General features: G+C 38.2%; 1 protein-coding gene across 3 annotated transcripts in view; it reads right to left on the reverse strand.

Moving 5' to 3' along the window:
* The window catches only part of PTPRO (protein tyrosine phosphatase receptor type O), a 153,445-nt gene that overhangs the window by 52,705 nt on the left and 76,724 nt on the right, over nt 1–24,016 (reverse strand). The window contains exons 2-6 of one of the 3 annotated variants that reach the window (XM_051618387.1): nt 15,361–15,634; nt 6,995–7,153; nt 4,884–5,036; nt 2,825–3,271; nt 1,655–1,816 (exon numbers count right to left, since the gene is read on the reverse strand). In XM_051618387.1, coding sequence (XP_051474347.1) covers nt 1,655–1,816; nt 2,825–3,271; nt 4,884–5,036; nt 6,995–7,153; nt 15,361–15,634 — 1,195 coding nt within the window. Of the gene's footprint in view, nt 1–1,654; nt 1,817–2,824; nt 3,272–4,883; nt 5,037–6,994; nt 7,154–15,360; nt 15,635–24,016 lie in introns of those variants that run through there. The other 2 variants (XM_051618395.1, XM_051618404.1) reach the window with 2 other exon arrangements.

Consider the following 24,016-nt stretch of genomic DNA (forward strand, 5'->3'; position numbering starts at 1 on the left):
GAATGGAAAAGCAATTTCACCTTTGGAGTACTTATGCACATCTCAGATTTGGCATGCTACTAGAAATATATACAAAATCTGTCTGAAATACTAAGGATCTTGTGTTTTTCAGAATGAATAAGGTAACTGCCAAGAATCCTCAAATGGTTCTAAAAGGCTGCGAAATTAATGGACAAAACCCAAACCTCAAAACATTCTCCTATGTTACATGTAAATTAAAATACTCTTTATATTCCTGTGACATTTAATATTTTATATCAAATGAGATTAAAATTCATCCCTAATCTAGCAATCCATACACTTACACTTCAGATTAACATTTTCTCCTTTCTCTCAGGTCTCTGTTCCCAGTTAGTACACTTCACTGCTTTCCATATTACTTAATGGAAATAAGTCACACTTTGTAAAATGGAATAACATTTGGTACTAATAGCAATGCTACACAATTTATTTTACATACTTGTATACTTCTAAATACTATAATACTTTCCATATAATGAAGATAATAACTATTTGTAAAGAAAACCAGAAGACAGTGAAATTACAACAGCAGAGACCCTTTATCTCATGTGTTCTTTCTTCTTTTCTCTTTGTTTTCCACATGCTGTTTCTTCCAACTATAAAGTTGTTAAAACCATAGGAGCGATAGTGGAATTCAGTTACATGCAGCCAAACATTATGATTAGTTTAAGTCTAAATGGTTAGTATTTGTAAATGTTATGAGATATTAAAGATAATTTTTGTTAGAAATGTTCTTAAGTACTCGAGTACATTCCATTTTAACACAAATAGTCCTGCAAGCGTTAGCTACTGTGTCTTGTTGTAGCATTCATGATTTGGGGGAGATATTATCCTTCCCCACACAGAATTGCGTAGTGCTTGCAAGTACTCCTCTGTTCTCATTGTATGGGCATTTTGTAGGCTGTATCTCTTTTCTTTTTTAGAAAAAGGTACAAAGGTGACCACAGCCATCAAAAGGATAATATTCTGAATATTTTTCAGAATAATCTGAATTCACCAACACCTGTCTCACTTGCTGGTCTAATTGTCAGTCGTGTTATTAGTTTATACAGTAGTATATTACTTCTTTGTCTTTTACTGTAACATCAGTTAAAGAACTCTGGGATTCTACTGGGAAATAATAAATTACTTTTTCTCCTCTGAATTTAGTAGGCTGAACTATTTAATCTACTGTAATTTGCCCCATGATCTCACACAGACCATATAATTTCATAGTTCAGTGTTTAATTGCGCAGTTTCCACTCTCAGCCCAAGATGCCCTTCATCCATAACTCAGTAGACACAGCCTCCAGGAGTAAGGAAGTAAGCATTTTCAAGAATGTCTATAACCACCAATTTAATTCTTGGAATTAAATCCTATCTTCAAAAGATGCAAGAGGGGAACCTGTTTCAGCGAGCCACTTCTGAACACTGAGCAATGACCCTATCAAATACCTCATCTCCTCTCATTTCTTGGCTCTGCCAAGACAGCATGATGAAGGCCCATCCAGGCAAGATACAATATATAGCATATTTGCAATATATTTCCTTCTCTGACACAGGGAATTCCAGAAGAATGACCACAGCAGTCATATTCAGTACATTCCAGTTATATTGGTCTGGGAGAAAAAGACAGATTTGTTGAGATACTTACTGATGTAAAAGCTAAGTGTTTTTGCTGATTGACTTCCCCGAACTTCACAAGAGCCAGAGGAGCTAAATGTTGTTACAGACAACTTATATTTTCCTGGTTCTTTCAGTTCAGCAACAAACTTGTGAGTGTCCTCACTTACTGTCAAAAATTCCGTGGAGTTTTCTAAATTGGGGGGGGAAAAAGTGTGGATTAATTGACATTTGAAAGGCTCCAGTCACTGCAAAAATTATTTATATCAGAAATGGTAATAGTGTTTCTGCTGTGGAATTAAAAGGTACCCAAAAGGACTGGATTTATGTGGGTAGTTTTATTTCTTGCCATCAGAGTAAGAGTAATTAATGACCAAGGCTGCAGTATAGGTGTAGAGGAACAATGAACCCAGGCCAAATCTTCATTTCATAGAAAGGATGATAAAATAGGATTTCCATGACCATGCAAGTGAAAAACAGCCTGGCCTGGAAGAAAAGGAGCTTCTGATTTTCTACGTATTGCATTCTTACTCTGCAAAACATAGCATTTGCCTTCACTGTGGAAAGGCTTACAAAAACTGCTTGTCAGAAGATAAAATTAATTTGGGTAAGACAGATTTTAAAACAGAAATTCTTTTAGGAACATGGTGATTTTCTTGCAGCTCCATCACTTGAAAAGTCTCCACATTCTCCACTACAGCCTCCTTGCAGCCTAAGAAACATGTTTGGTAGCTGTACTCTGAGACAACTGTTTATCTGAAGGTAGACTATCTTTTCTCTGTGCCCCTTCCAGTTGAAGTCCCCCTGAAAACCTTTCTCAGTGGCAGACAAAACTACATGGTATAATGGTATACATGGTACCTTCTTTGTCTCAAATACCTATCAGCTCATTTCTCCTTTCTCTGATACCAGAATGGATTTACGATAACTGCATTGTAAACAGTGAGGCAGTATGTACAACCGTATAAATCTTGTCTAACAAGAGAGAATTGCAAACTGTGATTTACCCCTCCTCCTTTATTTTTATGATGCCCAGCCAGAACTAGATCATATTCATTGCAATAAACTTCTCAAGAAATGCATGAGAAGTAAGAAATCCCTTAGAAGCACAGTATTAGGTAATTAGTGATTTGTAGAGGAGACAGTCCACCAGTGAAATTGCAGACAAGAGGTATGAAAAGGGTGTAAGGCTCTGTTTTACCTTCTCTTTCAATATTGATATGGAAACCATCAAATGCAGTAGGTGGCTTTGGTGGTAACCAGGTCAGCACCATTTGTACGGGAAGGAAGGAAGAGGGCTCTGGCATGAGTTTTCTAGATGTGTTGACTTCATTGGCCTCATAATCACTGGAAACTGCATTGACAAACTCCTCTTCACCCTCTGATGACGCAGCTTCATTAGACCACCAGGATGGTTGTGATGTGGTTTCATACTCAGTGCTGTTATAGTGGTAACCTGGCCAGGCTGCAGATATGTTCACTGCTGGAATTTCAGGTGGGTTGTCAGAAAAATGGCTAAGCTTTTCTTTTCTTATGATTTCTTGTGGTCCCATGAATGATTCCTCTGCAAAATTCCCACTGTGCTCGTCCCAATTGTTTCTGTTGATTGGTACAATCTGAACAGAAATGTTTCGAGGTGGGTAAGGAACTAAAAGAGAAGCAAGGGTTAGTCTTTTAATAGGTATGTTCTATGCACTTATACGATGTATTAATTACCCAGAGAAGTATCGTTTGCAGAGAAACAATGCATCTAGGGATATTTTGAAATTACTTGTTCTTATTAAGATTCTCCTTCTCTTACATATACTTATAGCAGAAGTGATTCTAGTGGGATCATCATGAGTGTAAATTCACAGAAGAATCACAATTCAAGATTATCAGACAGTAGATGTGAAGTCACAAAAAATCAGACTTCAGTGGTATAATAGCAACTCAGCTACTCAAGTGGGAATTTGTAAGAGTGGATCTTAATTAATTTTATTGTGTCTTCCAGAAAGATCTTGATCATGGGAAAAAAATACGTCTATAGAAATGAATTGAGAAACATGTAAAACTAATATATGGCTCATATTTTTAAAGTATGACCTTCATGTAGGGCCTTTCATACGTTTTCAGCAGCCACCTTTTCACAAACATTAAACATCAGTTTAAATTTTAATATTTGTGAAAGCTTGATCTTAAGATTCGGGTCTCCAGAAAACAAGATTCTGGCACACAAAGAAGTTACTTCAACTTATGCCAGGAGGTGAACACACAGCATTTTGTCTGCCTCTCTGTAATTGCTTGTCTGTCTGCCCTTACATGCATTGAGTAGCCTCTGCAAACAATTTTGACTGGCACCTTTCAAGCTGGCACCTTACAACAAACCAATTTGTTCACTTCCCCTGTCCCAGCCATGGCAACTAATACAAAACGAGACACCACAATCTCCTTGCAGTTTGTGTGAAGAATGAAGGATGGGAGGGGCAAAACAAAAGAAAAATGCAATCCTGCTGGTTACATTCTTATGGTTCAGTATCTCAGTAACTATATTTAGGATCCTCATGACAGAACCCAGCTGGCATCAGTTGGCTTTGCTCTGTCCAAGACAATGGAACAACATCAATATATTCATCTAATGATATAGATTTTTTATTTTATCACTGGTTCATTTCACTTTGGACCCTGGAAAATGTCTGAGGTCCAACAGAAAAGTTTTGGGCACTGTCCCAGGACTAAATTAAATTAGTTCTGGACCCTGAACAAATGCAATTTTCAGTCTTTGCAACATTTCTGTCTTGAAAATTAAAAGTTCATGCTTCAGGGCTTAAGCTGGCTGCCAAGTAGGGCGATTATGACATTCTTCTCCATGACAGAAGACTGCACAATGAGGAAGGACTTCTCCAACAGTTTAGTTATGATTCACTGCGCAAGGAGACAGACCAATATAGATAGATAGCATGATCAGTGCAGCTATTCCTGTCGCTTAAAAATTAATTCCTAGCACAAGACCTAGGATATTTTGTATGAAGCAGAATTTATTTTCTAAAAAGTAAACTTTATGACAGAAATACTCCTGAAAATTTCTCTTTGCACTGTATTGTACACAGAACCCTAGGTTCTATCCACAGCATCCTCCCTCCCATGCTCTTGGCCAGGAGTAGCTCCCAGGACTGGTCACACATAGACCCTCCTTTCTGTGGGATTAATCTCTTCCCCACAGCAGATAAGCAAGCAGCCATACAGACTTAGAGCAAATGGTATATAGGAATTTTATTCACCTGTTCTGTGCTGTTTGGGCTCATGCTGGACCCCGCTGTATTCCACTAGTGTGCTTTTGTTGAAGGTTGCTTCTGATACCAACTGAAATGTGATGTTGCTGTAGCATATACCTGGTAGCCAGTGATTGAAAACTGTTTTACCTTTAAAGAAATCTGCAGAAGGTTTAAAAAAAAAAAAAAGAAAAGAAAGAGGAAAATGTATCGAATTTTCACTTTAATGCAACTGCATATGCTGAACTGGCAGTGTTTCAGATATTTAAAACATTTCTCAGCCTGGTCTGAGACATGAAATTCTAATAATTCAGTTTGCCAACATTTTTCCTGGCTGTCAAAGCCACTTTGCAAAAACAACAAAAAAAAAAACCAAATCCCAGGCACAAGAAACACATACTACTTTTCACAGGAAAGGGAACTGAATCTGGCAACCTGTTCCATGTAACACTGAACTTCTCAAAGAGTATCTGACAGTTTCTGCAGACCTTTCACGGCTGCACGTAAAAGCCTTCTTGCTCTTTTGCTGACAGAGGCAAAACATTGGGGGCAGATACTCAAAGGGCCAATCCACCAGCAACTGGCAGTACTGAGAGCTGAGTTCACATCCACCACCAGTACACACGCGGGCTGAAGTTGCTCACGGATATTTGGCTACGGGAAGGAGTCTGCAAGCTGAACACTGAATCTCTTCATTCTGGCTGGCTTTTTTATTTAGCCACAGATGCAGCATTACAGCCCTGGGAACTATGTGCTAGCTTTAGAAGAAAAAAATTGCCACACGTATCCCTTTTGTTCTCTGAGAAGAAGTCACCTGTATCTCATGCTATGATCCAGCATCATCCTTCCTAACTTCTGGCACTTCACGGCATTGAAAATGTGATTTCTAGCACCACTCTGTATTGAAGCAAAGAGACTCCAAAATTCTCTGACCTCCTTCTGGAGGTGTGTATCTCCCTCTGCTGACTTTAAAGAGAGCTTACAGTGAACACATTTCTACTTTGGAAGCCTTAGTTCAGTGTCTAAGATTCAATCTAACACCTACGGGATTGCTCAAAGGCCTTTTACTGCCATCATGCGATATCAAATCGTTGGGATTTCAGGGCCTACACAGTATGCAGGTGCCTTTCTCACCTCTTAGGTTACTTTCCACAGGACAGGCCCATTCTCAAGTGCTATGCTTAAGCCATACTGCAGGGCAACAGGGAGTTCAGACATTAACAAATAAAAAAGAAAGCAGAATTTGCTCTTGTTAGATTGTTTAGATGGTTAGATTAGTTGTTTACGTTGTTTGTATTATTTAGACTGACTGTCTAGATTGTTAGATTTATTGCCTTTGATTAAATTATTTTAAGAAACTTGAAATTTATAATATGCAGCAGGGTTTATTAGCTCAGGGACCATACTGAATGCTACAGTAATATACAATACTATAGAGCATAGTACACTTAGCACTGTGTCACTGTATGGTGAGATAACAAAACTACCAGCTTAAAATCTTTCACCAGGAATCAGGTATATTGAATGGGTTTCCCATTCAATCAGCTCCAATCAGCTATTCACCAAGAGCAGACCTTGGTCAGATGAAAGAAACCGAGAACTTTTTTAATGCCTTCAACTGACATGGAATGTCAGTCATCCAGGGACTTCAACAAGCACATCTAGAAAGCAAAATTGTATCTCTGTCCTTCCTACTGAGTTTTGGTTTTCTTTCCTTTCGTTTTGCATAGTATAGCAGCAGGGAAGAAAAAAAATATGGTGGGAAGTTTTTTTTTTGTTTAGTTTACACACTTATTTGGAAGTAGAAGAAATTGGGGATCCCTTCCCAGATGGATTTTAGAACTGCTTAAAGTCCAGACCACCCACTCTTCCTCTAAAATCCAAAAGAAAGGAAGCATCACTATAACTAGGATGGGAAGCAGGTTTAAATCCAAAATGAACCAAAAGCTCGATTCAAAGACCCATCCCTTACTTCATTACATAAAACTTACATAAACAGACACACTACCAGAAATTTAAATCATTAGAACCAGTACATGTCAAAATCACACCTAAGACCAGTGTTTAAAAAGTTTCCAGCAGAGTTAGCATTAAGTTTTAGTGGAGTAGTTTCCTCCTACCTTTGTATAGCATTGTTCGGTAGTCTTTTCCTTCCCAATAGCTTATATTTACCCTGGTAAAAACATTGTATTTCTCTGGGTACTGAATTTCAAACAACACTCCTGTTTCTGGAGATGGTTTGTAATCATAGATAGAAACACTGCTCACAGGAAGTGGTTCTAAAGGATATACAAATAAAAGGGAAGAAACAAGCAGATTAATAGGCAAACAGTTCTTCACGCATATACACCAGCAATAAACCAAATTGTTTTGCTAGGTATGGCACAAGCACTCTTAAATCTACAGGGTGATATCTGAGGCTTCACAGAGGTCTGGGGCAAAGCTACATGGAATGCTGTCAAAGCCAGTATTTGTGCATTCCCTTGCCAAAACAATAAAATAAAATAAATTGTTTTGACACTTAAAACTTCAACAGAAAAATTTCCTTATTTGCCAAAGAAATAAGGTTGAAATAGCAGTTGTTATTTAGGCACTCAGTCATCACCCCAGAAAGATCTTTAATGCTTGCCAATCATGTGAAAGTGCTTAGACAAAAACAACAAAACACTCAAACTTGCTCATAACTTTGGTATAAATATTAAGATTATCTGAGAAGTTTATCAGTGTAATGGCCAAAGGAAGCTACCTCAATGAAGACTGTCTATTTTGATATGTATTAATTTCTTTATTTCACGGGTAATAGCATAGTTCCCATTCCTCCTGTATCTGAGAGGGCCATCATCTTCCACGTATTTATTCACACCAAACTTCTACAAATTATAGCAGTACCATTATTGTTATTTTACAGATGAAGAACTGAAGTACAGAGATATAAAGTGGTTTACTGGAGGGCATGGCGGAAGCCTGTGCACAGAAAGGAGATGAGGAACTGCTGATCTAGAGCTCTGAGCCAGATGAGCTCCAAAAAAGTAAGGAAAATACCGTGTCCTTTATTGTGGCACCTAGACCAGTGTAGCTCAATCAACTAAGGAAAGCTGCACCAAATCTCTGCAGCTGGGAGCCTGGATTGCTGCTAACAATAAGAGTCAGAGTTCTATTCAGCATCCTTTAGCCACAAATAAATAAACAAACAAATAAACAAATAAATGCCCTTTTGCTCAGTGCTCACAAGCAAGAAAAAATGGTAGCAACCCAACTACACATTGGTTAAGAGGGCCAAGGAAATACTAAAAACAAAGTTACAGTGTTAGCTGAACTTTGTCATACTAACGATCTTAATAGAGGTAGTTAATGCACAGCACCCTCACTAATTATGCCTACAATCCTATCTCTATTACCATGTAGATTTAGCTCCTGTACACTGTAAGGAGCAGATTGAAAAATCAGGCTGTTCATTACCATGGCCTTTGAGTACAGTTCAGTTCAAAGTTCTGCTGCAGCAGGCCCTGGAGAAAAACTAATATTTTCCCCAAAGAGCATACAGTCACAACAGACAAGAGAAAGAATAGATGAAAGGGAAGGCCAGTGTCAGTTTTTAAAGTGGAATTATCCCACAGAAGGTGGAAAAGCTTAAACAAAGATGGAAAAGCAAGACAGCAGTGGAATCAAAAATTAAATCCCAATTAACAGCACTGTATTTTCACCACAGTACTAAATTTCCAGATGTGATGAGAAGTGGAGAACTAAAAACTAAGAACAAAAGGTACAGAGGCAAACAGAATCTTTCCCTAAGTCTTAAGAAGTCATGTTGTCATTTTAACTTTGTCAGAGCATAGGAATGCAATGATGTGGGGTTATTAAACTGTTTCTCATGGCAAAGACCTCATTAGCTTCAGCTACATATCAGTATATTTGTATGTGAACCACTTAGAAATAGAAACTCCCAGTCTCACAGATACCAACAGCCACTTCAGTGATGGAATCTGTGAAAATTTTGCTGACAATTCCCAATAGCCTACAAATAAATAGGAATAAAGCACATCACAGGAAACAAAGCCTATCCTCTTCTTTCTGCTGGGGCTTTTCTCATCGCTTATTCTGAAATAAACAGTTGATCTGGCTATCCACATGACCAGAGGGTTCATATCACAGCTCAGACAGCCCATGATAGTAGTTCAAATGTCAATAACAATCTCTAAATAGCACAATGCTTACATGCCATCATCTTTCATGTTAGCAGGTGTGCCCTGGGCTTTCTTCCACTATCTCATTCACATCTGAGGTCTCCTTATTTCTGAAAGAATTACTGAAACTTTCTTATGTCAGTGATTAAATTACTTCATTTATTCCTTCCTACGACAAATCAAATAAAGGATGGAAGTTATATTCGTTTTTAAGCCAAACGATTTTTCCTCCTGATGCTTTGATTTAATTAACCTACTAATCGAATTAAGCGGTAATCACCACAGACTCTCTTTCTTGTTGTTATCTTCCGCTTAGTATCCTCTCCTTGCTCATGGCTGATGTTGGCAGAGTAGCATGAGTGACATAACGCAATTTAAAGATTCTTCCATTATCTTACTTCCTTCACAGCACCAAATCTTCCCATCAAAAGCTATTTGCACACTGTGAAACTAAAAGGACACTCAGCAGATAAAAATCACGCTCTATTTTTCACTTACTAACTGTCCTAGGGTTATTAAAATTAAAAGAATATGAAAAATGTCACTCTTCACTGTCTATATTTATAATTCAGAGCATAAACAGTCTGGTCTTTTTAATTTAACAATTTTCAGTTTCTAGGATCCAGCTTTTCACAGATTTCAGTGGTTCTCAAGAAATAGTCTTAATAAAATGTGATATAAAATTTGGAGATTTATAAATGCTCTGCACTTCAGCAATGTCTGAAGTGATATTACAGAAGGGACTTAGAGGATTTAGGTGTATCTCTAATACCTATAATGTTTCTCCTGGGCTCCATTTTGCATTTTGTATGTAGCTTGCATTGAACATCAAGATAGCTTAATAAAAGCAGATAATCTCTTCCTCAAATGCCCTGGAAAATTCTGGATGCTAAATACTCCATTAATCCATTAAATTGGTGACAGACACATTAACATTTGCAATTCAAGAGGAAAAAAAATGTAAGTTGAAAATAAGTAGCCGTATTCTGGTTCAAATAAATGTATTTTTAATATTTATACATGGGGTCACTCCACAGATTGAATTAATTGTTATTGTGGTATCTTAGATATAATATCACACGAGTGGTTGAAATGGGACTGAGATGAACTGTCTTGCTTCTCACACTCAAACCCAAATTAATAATTATTTACCTTCATATAATGACTTTTATAAAAAAGAAACCCCATTAATGGAGTGACCTAACTCCCATGGGAGTTAGTTAGTTAGTTAGTCCTTTATTCACATGAAGTTCTGAATTATGTAATTTTCTCCCCAGGATGACGCTATTTACATATTTGTATAGTTACTCGGAATAAGTCATAGCCAAAGCTTCCATTATGCTTTAAACTTCTGGGACCATTTTATCCCTTGCTAAAACCCACCATTTTGAGATTAAAAAGCTGCTCTTTCATACTGTAGGAACACAATGTTCACTATAGGTAATAGAGATAATGTGCTGTTGCTTATGAAACGGGAATGTAAGTCAAAGTAGTATCTGAGCAATCATGGTTTATACTGCAATTTCTAGATGCCCAGATAAGATGTCTAATAAAAAGACAACAAAAAAAAAAGAAAAAAGAAAAAAGAAAATTGTCACAAGTCTTGAACAGACTTAGGTCGATACTTTAGATCAGCCTTCCAATGGAAATTATGGCAGGAAATCATATGGTTGCAGTTCTTCTTGTTTCTTTGATTCTGATGGAGGTTTTTTTCACCTTAAAAAGGGGATGACATGATTTTAGGGAAAGCTAAACACTAATGGACCTAGATGTTCTTCTGAGTTATGATTCAAAACTGGGGCTGCGATGGATAACCAGCCTTTTTAAAGACGTGTCATATCCTTTAAGAAAGGAAAACACAAAGGGCTGAAGTTTAAACTTCTCATTGGAAAAAAAACCCCAAAAAACAAACTTTGAAGCTCCTACTTCAACAGCTCTGATCCACTAAGGAGCCAGAGGAAAGGATCTGACCTGCTGAATCACTTTCTGCAGCATCAGGCACAATGATGACTGTGCACTAACTAGGTGTAATGACAATTACTTTCTGAAAGCTGAAGAGATCAGAGTCCAGGCAGCAGGCCCATTGCTCTCTGGAGGAGACTATTTTTTGTAGAAGATGCAGAGGTAGAACTCTCCCTAAAGGGAATATATTTTACAATGATATATGTAAGGAATCATAGGCTTTGAGACATTTGCCACTCAAAACTCCTAATCATAATCTAAAGCAAAAGTCAGGCAGAGCTGCTCTTTTACCATCAGAGATCCTAAGATCCTGATTTCTCCAGTTTCTAGCAGAGATACATGTTTCCTACAGCACACAACAGCTTTGCAATGTACTGCTTTCCCCATTCTTTCAAATGCACAACGTTATTTCCTTCAAAACAAACAAACAAAAAACCCCACAAAAAATTGACAGTGAATTTGAAATAAAAAAGACTATTGGGGTATGAGTCACCCTGGGAAGAATAAAACACAGCTTCAAGCTGGGAAAATGGAGGATGAGTGAGAAATTCACTCTCTCTCAAATATTGCAAGCCACTGAATTAATTATATAAATTCTGGAGTTACTTCACTCCTGTTGAAAACCCAAAATGCAAAGAGAAGAAACAAGGCTTGAAATACTTGTGTTAGATACCAGAACTAGGTCTAATCTTGTACAGACTGAAAATTGGAAGGAAGGTCATTTTGACAGCCACAAAACAATCGTAGTCACAGGAATCTGGCCAGGATGGCGAGATTCACACACTTGTTCTTGTGAAAACCATCACAGGGATCTTTAATAACAAGTGGTCAGGGTTTCAGTCTTTCTCTTTGAGTGAAGTACTGTGCCAATTTGCTGAACACAGCTTTGCTATAGAATTAGATGAAAATTGCCATTTTCTGCTCAAATTCTATTTTACACATTTCCTGTCTAAGACTTGAATGTGCCCTGTTCGTCTTGTCCTTCTCACGTCCCAGCTCAGGAAGCAATGAAAGGATGTGGGCTGTGCTCAAGCTCACAAAACCCTTGGGCTCTGAGAAGAAATACTGCAATTAATATCTCATGCTTTGCATTACAACAATCTGGACCACAGAACCTAAACAGGGGAACTCTATAGTTTGTGGTGTTTCAACTAACATGAGAAAGCCCTGAAATTATTCCTATCATAGACAAGCAGAAAATAAACTGTTCAGTCTTGTAGAGAAGGTCCAAAGTAACAACAGTAACCTCAAATGGTAGTGCACATACATGCATATAGGTATATTTATATAATGTCAATGTCAAGATATTTCATATGTATGCATTTATGCACACATTTATTTGCCTTTACACATATATAATTATATATGTATGTATAATGTATAAAAATATATTTTGTTAGCTTCTAAATCATCTTTCTCTTGATACTTTTTTTTTTCTTTTTTCCTGGACAGAAATGTTTGAGGAGTAAAACAGATTTAAATGGGATGAAGTTTCAACCCCTGAAGAGACACACCTTTTTCTTGCCAATATGCTGTAAAGCAGCACATTGCTGGGGCTGAAGAGGAGAAACTAAATGGCATCAAGATATAACAACAGAAACCAGAGGTCTTTCATGACTCTCACTGAATTTCTAAGTAGGCAGTATCTTTGAAGGACCTTGATCTCATTTTGACACGCACAATTTGGATAGACATTGCTCTGTGTAAAACCCAGATCTCCAGCACATGGCCAAGCTGAAAGACTGCATCTCCCTGCATGGACTCCCTTGCAGGCATCAGGAAAACCCAAAAAGCTATTGCAAAATACTGAAGGACAGCCTTGGGAATAACCACATTGGCATCACTTGCTTGATTTATCTTGTGGCAGCCTAATGAATGGGGCCAATCTGCCACTGGTAAAGCTCTCCTGATACCGATGAAATTAGAACAGGAAATAATTTGGTACTGGAAGCTGGTTGTAATGTGCCATTTTTTTCGATGTCTCAGATACTGATGAAATAAATTAGATTGTTATATGTCTTTGCATGGTTAAAAGAAACTAAAAATGTTAAGCAGGTAGAGCGAGCATATGGCATGAAGAAAAATACGACTCTATCCTTATTGTCTGCAAAATACCAAGTTAATTAAGTCACAAAATGATTTAAACATGCAGTGGACAACACCAGCAAAAGGAAAAATAATAAAAGGAAAACAAACTGTCACCTCATGCAGTTTTGTAGGAGAAGCTGGTGGTCACTAACTGAGTTTTAGGCTCTCTTCTCAAAAGCACTGTACTAAAATACCTTTAAAAGCCCAGTCTGCCACACTGTCTTTTAATTCCAAATTTATTTCCATTCCAGTAGCTTTGTGCTCCAAAAGATGAGCTATGTTAGTACATGAGGGCAAGCACTCCTCAGTCTGCCTGACAGAAGATGCCAGGAAGGACACTGAGCCCTCTTCCTTGAGGAGCTCACAATTTACAGCAGAATTCTAGTGCTCAGCACAGCACCCTTCAGTGCTGCCAGCAGGAATGCCCTTTCTTCTCCATGAACCTGGCTGTCTTCTGTTGAGACAAAACCAGTGAAATCTGCTGCTGCCACTTTGGTACATAAGTTCTCCAAGCAGCACTGGCTGACTGCCAAAATCACTGGTCCTTCCAAGGTCTGAGTGAGCAGCAGAGGCCACAGCAGGAAACCCTGAGATGCTGCCAGCACACCCACATAAGACAGGTGGTGAAAAGGGGTGGGCTCCTTTCTATTGGAAAGGACACCATCAAGCCTTGGAGGAGGGAGAGCGATGTGGGATATGCCCTTAGAGCAGGCAGACTCACACTCTTTAAGCAATACCTTGTGGAAACTCCCTGAGCCAGAAATGGGAAGCCTGGGGCTAGTTTCAATGGGCTGAGTGACACTGCCTCCCTTCTTCCTTCAGAGATCCCCCGCACAGGAGTGTGTGCTCCATCTGCCATCCTGGATCACACCTTCCCTTACTTCAAGTGACTCTCTCATGGGCTCTGGCAATCAAGCAATGAATCCTGCCACACGACAACAAGTTCAGCATTCAAAACCCACTGGAAATGCATAGTGATGTGTTTTCTTCAGTTGTATACAACATCTGATGTTTCCATTATTTTATTTTAAGAAAACAAACCAATCATAAAATAGGAAATTGGATTAGAATTACTACTTTGCAAAGCTAATACAGTAAAAGAAAAGGAACTCAGATTACCTATGAACCTTAAAATTGTTTGCTATATGTAGATGTTCTTGCACATATGCCTCATGAAAGTATTACACTACCCAACAACATGATACTTTTCCCACAGGACCCTTCATCATTGTCCTCATCAGAGCCCAACCTGAACACACAAGGGAAGGCTGAAGAATGTATAGATGATGAAAATCTGGTTACTTCTAAGTTTCAAGCACCTCACTCAGTAACTTATGAGGCTACTGTAATATACTTTGTATGTTATTACTGTGGATGGCGTTTCCCCATTGACAGAATAATAATACACAAACCCACAAAAACTGTTTTGCTCCGTACAAATAATTTTTTGTCTATCTTTTCTTGAATCTGTCTTCCAGATAAAGAAGTAATTTTATATTCTACAAATTGTTTTCAGGTTGGCACATGGAAACAGTTCTGGAGCAACAGCAGTGCCAAAAATATGGCAGATATCACACAAAAATCTGTGGTGCTCTGCATGATGACAGAGCAAACAAAATCACACCTCTCCCTCTGGATCCCTCAGGATCAATGCACCTGGAGGTAGTAAGACACAGACTATTACAAATGCAGTCTCCATCAGAAAAAACTCCATCTGTACTGGCAGAAACACATGGTTTGGGTGACTGCTATCTGCTTTCCACGTTTAGTACTGCTTCAATATATTAGCAATCAAAGAACATGGTGATAGCATTTAATATGGAATATATCTCAATGTGTAACAGGATTGCTTACACCAAAAAGTCAGTCAACACTTTCTATGCCTTTTATTAGATTTGTGGAACTCCTAGTTCAAAGGGTTTAGGATTAATATCTGGAAAGGAGCTTCATCCATCACTTTTTTCAGTATGATAAACTCCTCCAGTCAGTGTTTGGAAAGGGTCACCCAGGGGAAACCCATGGCTGTCCCTTTCTTCTTGCCTAGACCTTGCGAATTTTCACTCACAAGCTTTCTCAACGCATAACGCCTACCATTCTCGCACATGGATTCATCCTACACATAAGGAGGACCTATTATAAACAAACAAAAAAACCCCACCCAGCTTTATCCACAAGAACAACTTCTGAGGAAAGAAATAAACACACACAAAGAGATAAAACAAGAATAAAAAAAATAATAAGGTGTTACTTACTGGTTAACACAGTGATTGATCTTGCTGACTTGGAAACCATATTTGAGTTCACTACCAACAGAGTTACTATGTAATATAGGCCATGGTATTTGGCATTAAAAACCACAGGGGCAGGTAAAGTGCTATTGAATTCTTCAAACTGGAAAAAGTAGTTCTTGGATTCTCCAGCTATCTTCACAACATATACAGAGGATGAGCTCACCACATCAGATGCTTCCAGGGAGACAACGATACAATTGTCTTCTCGGACAGTAACCTGGAAAGGTTCTGCATTCTACAAGACAAGAATAAAGACTTTGCTGAAGTAAAATCTATTATTTCATTTTTACCCATTTATCTTGGTATTTATAAGATACTTAGGTTGTATTTGTGATAAGGTTACATTTCATATTCTGCAAGACAGCTAACATCAAATCATACTAGTTTTTCAGAATACAATTCACAGTCAGCCAAAGTCCACAGGCATCTGATTATCAGGCCAGTTTCTCTACAGCAGAGGCTGGCTCCTGCAGTGTGCTTTCTGATGCTCTAGCTACTCCATTCCTCACATCCCAATGAACAAAGCCTCCACCATTCTTCTTTGACAGAAGGTGGAGTAGAGCAGAAGAAGAATGAGATTAAAAACGGTAACAGGGGCAAGAGGATTTCCAATAAACCCACAAAGTATAGCTCATTTAAATCCCCCAAAAGAGGTGATTAAATCAAGACTCTTATCTTGCAGAAAGAAGACCATATATACTTCAACGAAATACATACTGAAAGCCTGTAACTGAAGAATAATTTTTGGCACTGACTAAGATTTTCCAAATATGCCCATTCCAGCAAGTACCAGGTGATAAGCAGCTCTCAGCATCACGTCCGTGGCTGTGGTTGGCACTTTTCAATTCTTAAGCTACGCCATTTCATTTTCCATATTTTTTTATTAGTAGTACAGAGAAAGGAGCAATTTAACCTTGTTTTCACATATCATGAGCATGTTAGGTCATTGCCAGCTGAAAACACTTTTCTTTTTATTAATTGCAAACCAGCTGCCAGCAAGAAGCACTTGTTCTCTACAGGAATTTCAAAACAGATTCATGGTAATTAACGAGAAGGAAAAGTTCAAGCTTTAATCAAGAGTTGCCTTTTTCTTTATTAGGCCATGCTGCTGCATAGAATAATTTTACTCCCAGTGAAAAATGTAATTTCTGATATTTGCAATTCCCAACACCATGGTATCTTTTTCTCCTTCATAATTCACAGGCTGAGCTCTATTTGGAGGGCAAAGCTGGCAACCATGGCTAGTTTGCAGCTTACTCATTCAGTCAAGTTGCTCCTGTACCAGAGAGCTAGACACCACCTTCTGAGAGTAATTCTCATAGCTTGGCTACCTCCTGTCTTATTGTAGTTTTGTTTAGCAGGGATTCTTCCACAAGAATAATCTTTTTTTGGACTTATGCTGCAGGACCCAGGCTCCCTGTCTGGAATTCACACATACAGGGTTGCCAACTCCTGGCATCCAAAAAATACAAAACAAAACCAAAAAACTTCAGGAATAAAGAATTGGTTCTAGGATTGTAAGATTTTAAATAACAGCAGTTTATCTTCATATATATCCTTTTTATCATTGGGCTTTGAGGTTCCACAGTGTACCTAAGGTCATATCACCCCACAGGCAAAACCACAGGCTTGAGAAGAAAGGACCTAAGCAAACGTACTCATCTGAACCAACACGAGAAGAAGGTAACAAGCATATAGTAAGCCCAGCCCAAATAGGATAACCAGTCTATACAGCTTCAAGCTGGTATTAAAAACAGAGGCAATGCAACTTCAGCAGCTGATTTGAGGTTTGCTTTGATTAGTCTTTTTAAAAATTACTGTTAGGTTGCTGAAATTATATCAGCCAATGTTATCAATGGATAAATGCTTTGGTACTGGATAATTTTTCACAGATGGCAGAGAGATTGCTCCTAAAGGTTTACAATGTAGAACTACAAATATGTAAAAGCTTCCATGTGTTTTCCTTAGCCTCAGCAGAACTCAACAGGCTTACTCTTGAGTAGATCAAAATACCAGCCTTTAACTGGGGAATATGTTTAGATCTGCTAAAAAACACATAGAAATTATCTTATCCTTCTTCTTCCCCATTCTCCTCTCCCTAAGAAAATGTGAAATGATTCCTACTTCAGCTCTCCTAACATGGGAAGACAGAAGAAAGCAGGCACCCTCCAACTAGCTTTCCGGAAGCACATGTGCTATTTTATCACAGAAAACACAGTTGTCGTCCAAGAACAAGCAAAGAAAGACAGACCTGACTCAGCAAGGTAATTTCTACAAATTAAGCTTGAAGTTCATGTATAATCTCGGAGAAGTCAGTGGGGTTTGAGTTTGCAAACACTTTCATTTGAATGCTTCAGTAGAGGAAAGAGAACGGTGTTACCTCTAAAATGACCTTAGCCTCCCTCGCCTTTGCTGCCCAGCTGCATGGTGTTAACTCAATGTGCCTGCCTTGCTGTGAAGAGAAAGACAACAAAGCCCCACAAATTTACATGCGCCAATAGATCAAAGCAAGTTCCTTGTTTTTGGTGGTATTATAAATCATTTGTCATGTTAATTAAGTACAGCTGGAAATTAAGCATATAATTGCAGAGTTACAGACATTCCTAGGATATAATTAGATGCTTTCAGAGACTGCCCATAGTGTGATTTTATTATTTGATTCTTCCAAGGGTATTGTATTAACCATGTTGCAGACCATACTTATATTTTCCCCTCACAATGTTTTCTTGAATTCACAGCCAATTACCATTCAGCAAATGATCCCCTAACCTTGGTAATTCTCACACTATTAGCATAACATAGCTCTCCTAGCTAAATACAGAGAGACGTCTCAGACATACACTGTTGTTACCTGAGACACCTAACTGGGGAAAATAACTTTTTCTGAGCCCTTTATCTCCTAATCAAGTGGGAACTGTGAAATGGTAGCCTCCCTCCTTTGTGTGTCTGTGTCCAGATGCTTTTGAAGAACTGCTGCCATGGTGCGCAGGCATTTTTTGAGTGATGTCTCTTTAGTAGCTGTGTGGCTCATCCAGCTCATGCCTGTGCCCAACTGCATAATTAATCCCTCTTTTGAGTGGTACCTATTCTTTTCAGTGATTATGTGGCTCTCTCCCATACACCTGTACGTGTCCAGGCTTTTAAACTGCTGCATGCATGCAACACATGATTTGTGGGAGGCATCTGTTGTTCATTATCCACCGAATCCTGAAATAATGCTCTAAAGTTTGGTTTATAGAATGAAGTGGCAGTGAAGGGATGAATAAAAAGGCTTGGGAAATTATATATCACAAGATGAGATAATTTACATCCTTTGGGATATGGATTTCACTTTGGCAGTGTTCTAAAAGAACAGACCATTCTGGACATCCTGTTCTTCATGTTGTATGAGGTGATGGTTACCAGCCAGCATTGGGCTAGTGATTTTGAGAAGAAGGCTAGGCAAAACCCTGTTTTTTTTCTAAGCACTGCTGGCAGTGACAAACATGCCCCATTAAACTACATTGTAAAGCCATTTTGTCTTAGGACTGACAGCATCAATATGGTAAATACACATTTCATTACTTCTGGTCAGCTATCTCCAGGATTTAATTTGCTGGTGTCACAGCCTGAGCGGCTGTTTCATGCCTGTGGGGAATTTTGGCAGGGCTTGTGCTTTCAGAACCAAATTATTAGCTTCAACTTCCTTCCCAGTTTATTATTATAAGCTCGTGCCATGATAAAGCACTTAGGAAAAAAAATGGGGGGGGAAGGGAGGAGGTAAATCCCACCATGTGATGACTGTTCACAGTAATTTCCAGTACAGGGATGAGTCATGCTAGTGGAATTTCCAGGCAATAACCAGGTCCCAATTAAAATAAAAAGGAGGGGGAGGCAAGGAGATACACAACATGTCAAATAAACAATATTCAAAAAGTAATAGGAAAATAAATGGTGTGCAGCAGAGCTCAGAGTTCTCTTTTCAGAAGTCTATATCCTCAGTTTATTTCCTTACATAGAGTTTCACACAGGAGGAAGAGATCAAAGTTACAAAACAGCTACTAATTTGATGTACTTCAGCTTTTGAATGCTTTACTATGAAACACATTGGGCCAGAATCCAGTTATCCAAAGTGCAAGTAGTTACACGTTCTGCTGACTTTAAGAGCAGCTGTGGATACTCATCAGATCTGTAAAATTGAAGTACTGGTAACTGTATCATGTTATCTAATGCTAGTGAAGTGCAACTAAGACCCTGAACAAATCTGGCTTCTGTCAGCTCTTATAAATCCTGAGTTATCACAGAGTTTTCAAAGCAGGCCTCTAAAATCCCAAAGCAGGAGTAAGTTTTAAAGCTATGAGGATCTACTTCTTAGGACCAAAGTGCCATTATGATCACCTGCTGTATAATGGTGTTCAAAAATAACATCAATGTGAGTATTACAAGACAACAGTGAACACTATATCCAGACCTCTCTGATGAAATACTGGCTGGTTTTGTGAGTGATTCTACTATACTCACATATATTGTGTTCCAGTAGCCAAAAATGCTAATTTCATTCTAAATCACATGATGGCTTATTCTCACCAAGAGTTATGTTACTTAATTTAGGTACTTAAATGGAATGACTGAGAACCAGGATGACCCTTTCAGACAGAGCACCTGTGGATTAATATGAGGTCTGAATTACTTTTAAAAGTGCACTGAACAGCTAAAGGGCCCATGATTCTGGCTTGGTAAAATTCCTGCAGTCTTCTGTCACCAGGTGCAGTGAGTCCAAGCCTTATAAAAAGACAGGACTGGGATCCAAATTTCTGGATCTTGGCCTTTGCTATTGTCTTGCAGTGGTACCTCCAGAGAAAGTACATTGCAAAACATGCATACAAGTAATGTCACAGTATTTTTGCATCAGCTTCTTAATGAATGTTTTTTTCCTTTGACAGTGACAAGTGATACTGCAGAATCACTACATATTCTTCAGAAATTGGAATCTTATCTTCCATTAAATCTACTATGAACTTGTTGGAAATGTATTGATTCATGTGAGTCACTATGCAGGGAACAGAGTCAAATTCTCACCTATTGAAATTGTTTTACTAAATTACTCTATTTTATAAAATTCTATTTCTCTAAGCAGGCTGGAGACTTCACAGTTTTGGCATGTTCCCAGCCACCCTCCAGTCCATTATAGCTAGGAAAATGAGGGGTTCATGAAAATCCTTTCTATTACAATGTGAAGTCACCATTCAGAGCAGGCAACAGACACTGGTTTCACATAATTTAGCTGTGTTTTGAATTATGAACTAATACTTAAATTTTTATTTTAGATGACCCTTCAGGTTCCCACCTTGCTTCCACCATTACTGCATCATCTGGCTCAGCCCAATACCATATCTTTCTTATTTTCACAGCTCCTTGCTCTTCCTCTTCACAGAGTATTTTCTGCTACATGTTGCAACATCAAAACTTACACTGTTTATGTTCCACATCCTGTCTCTTTACTCCTGTTTCAAAGGCTCTCAATTAAAAGCATTTCCTCTGACTGAACCTGATATGGCTTCACAAAAAGATACAAGCGGCCCCAGAAAAAAAAAAAACAAACACAACAGTTCTTACAGCCATGACCTGAGAAAAATCCTCTCTGAGCATAGGTAAAGACAAGGTGGAAATTGTCACACACACCAAGCCTTCTTTGGAATTGCTAGCTGTTATTATTAAATTCTATAGTTTTAACAAAACAAAACAAAACAAAACCACAAAAAACAACACCCCCCCAAAAAAAAAAACACCAAACAACAAACCCAAAACAACAACAAACAAAAAAAACCCACACACACACAAAAAAAGGAAAGTAATCCTTACAGAACTTAGGGAACCATTCTAAACTGTACACGTTCCAGTGAATTCCAGAGCAGGCACAGACTGGAGCGTTTACTGCAAGAGGAGGGGATTGTTTGAAATGGTCATCAAGAGTATGAACAAAAATGTTACAGTCTTGTAACAAAAATGTAAAGTCGTCTTGGAAATAAGGATATTTATTCCAGAGGTTTTGTTTTATTCTACACTTCTCCATAAGTTGTGCAGAGAATTTCCCTTAAAAAATACTCTTTGGAAGAAATACTCCATGTGAGAAATAGAAACTCTTATCTTCATGTTTCTCCATGCAAAAAGGAATATTTTAAGAAGATAAGAGATAGCAAAAGCCAGTACTTCTCAATAATTTATTATGTTTGATTCACATTAACACACCATTCCTGGCATCCTGCTCTACGAATATTGTCCTCAGCACTGTTGCTTTTCTCAGTCTCAAAAAGCCAGTAATAACAATCTGCTGGTCATCTTTTATAAATGAGTCAACATTTCTTTGTTCTGGGAGACAGTTTTAAAGGGGCAGGTATTTTTTCCCCTCTCTGCACATGAATATGGAATATGAGGATGTGTTTTCAAGGAAATGTCAATATGGTATGTGCAATCCACCACATTTTGCTATCATTCTGAAGTTAATAATCTGGAAGAAAATCTTTATTGACACTATCAACTGCTATTATGATAGCAGTAAGTAAATGCCAGAATGTTAATATGTGAAAAAGAAATGTATGCATTCCATAAAGCTAATATCTTGTATATGTCACCTTGTTAGCATAACCAATATTTAGTAAGTTAATGCTAAATATACACTTCTATCCCATCTTCCTAGTGCAAACTGGAGAGGCCAAAACCCAGAGTGATCCAGAGACCTTCATGTTGATAAAGCTTAAAACTAGGTTAGAACTTCATGGATGCCATTTCTCTCTATCAATATTGATCCTGACTGCACATATACCCCCCAAATACAGCAGGAGTTCACACTCAGGCAGATACAGTTTGGTTTCTTAAAACTGTAAGATTTTAGCTTCTCTCAAGTAGTAAAACTGTGTCAAAAAGAATAATACTCCTGCAGGAAAATATGAATGTGGTCCTCTTCCTCAACTCAGACCTTTATGGAGCCTCTGCAATTAAAGTTAAGCCTTATGGATGTAGTCAAACATATACACAATCCAGATGAACCATGTGCTTTAATTAAAATACATCTTCCCTCTTGAGACTATGTGAATAACAGAAAAAAGGGCACAGGAAACTTATTATTGCCTCATTAATTCCCTTCACTCTACCATACTCACTCTTGTAGTGATCTTCTCCAGCCAATACTTGTTCTCTGCCTTTGGAAAAACAAGTGAAAGCAAATTTCTACCTGAACAAATTTAAAATGTTCAGAGTTGTACATAGGCCAGGGAGGAAGACAAAGTCATGTTACGTGGCTCCTCAGATAAATTCTGAAAAGGAGAAGTTTAGGGAAAGGAAAAGAAACATTACTTTCTAGCAACAGGATTTAATTGAACAGTATGCTCGACATATACATTAGCTTAAGAATGCACATATTTTCCATCAATTGAAATTAAGTGCTTTCACAGGACAATGTCTACAGGTCAAAACACATCTGACTACACTTCAGTTGCCTCTCCATCACAGAGGAAAGGGGGAACAGATCACTCTAAGAAAATGCTCAAGGAGGTGGCAGAGTGAGCGAGAAATTAACATGGATTCTGAAGAAGCTGGATTATTAGAAAGAAATCTCTCTTCCCACGGCATCAAGCAATCTTCGAGGTGTCTCACATTTCACAGTGCCCTATATGAGAAGAGAAGGAACATTGGGGATGCTTTTCTAGATGATGAAAGACAAATTCATTCATGCTCTTTAGTCCTTCAGCTCCAAAATTATGGATTCACCTGTGCAAATGACAGAAGACTATAATATAAGCTTCTGATGCTGAAACAGCTTTTGAACAGCTACTGATGCTGAAAGGTGACATTGGAAACTCACGCAGAAAATTCCGGATGTTCAACACAACGTGAAGATTGATATTCCATCATGAGAAAACTGTGACCATGACATGCTTCATCTCTGCTGTGCAGCTGAGAGGAACTGAACTGGCCTGGACTGGTGTCAGCTGAACTTCGCATTACGTGCTCTGGCAGAGGGTATGACAGAGGGGTAGAGATTGAGCCTTATAGGTATTTTTCACAAAAGTGAAAATGCCTTAATTTTGAACTGTTAGGGTGTATATACACCCTTCATATGTACTCAGATGAACTAGATCTTAAAGACAGAATGCTTTGCTATTTACATTATCTACACAGAGCAGAGCTGGGAGGAAGTTAAGAGTTTTTGTTTACCTGAAAAACTGGAGACCACGGTGGTTATCTAATTCACTGGAAATGACAAAGCAACTTAGTGGAAAATGGTGGAAGAGAACAAGATTTTCTGTTCCCCCCCATGTTAATCTATAATTAGAGAACAGATTAGACACAATTAATAAAGTTAGAAATAGGGGCTATTCGAGGAGCCAAATTCCTTGTTCCATTACTCCAAGTGATTTTAAAGGGAATTAGGCATCAAAGTGCTCTTACATATTTTAAAAAACTTTATGCTTTCAAATATATTCTAAGACTACTACAGAGGTTTGGAAATTTGAAATAAAGATCCATTAATAGAAAAAAAAGAAATTTTTGTATTTCAAATCAGTTTTCCTGACATAAAGAATTCAGAAGCAGATGTGGGATAGGTTTTGTCCCCATCTAAGCTGCTGACTTCAGTTTG

Source organism: Apus apus, chromosome 1 (genome assembly GCF_020740795.1).
Source record: "Apus apus isolate bApuApu2 chromosome 1, bApuApu2.pri.cur, whole genome shotgun sequence".
Taxonomy (NCBI): Eukaryota; Metazoa; Chordata; class Aves; order Apodiformes; family Apodidae; genus Apus; species Apus apus.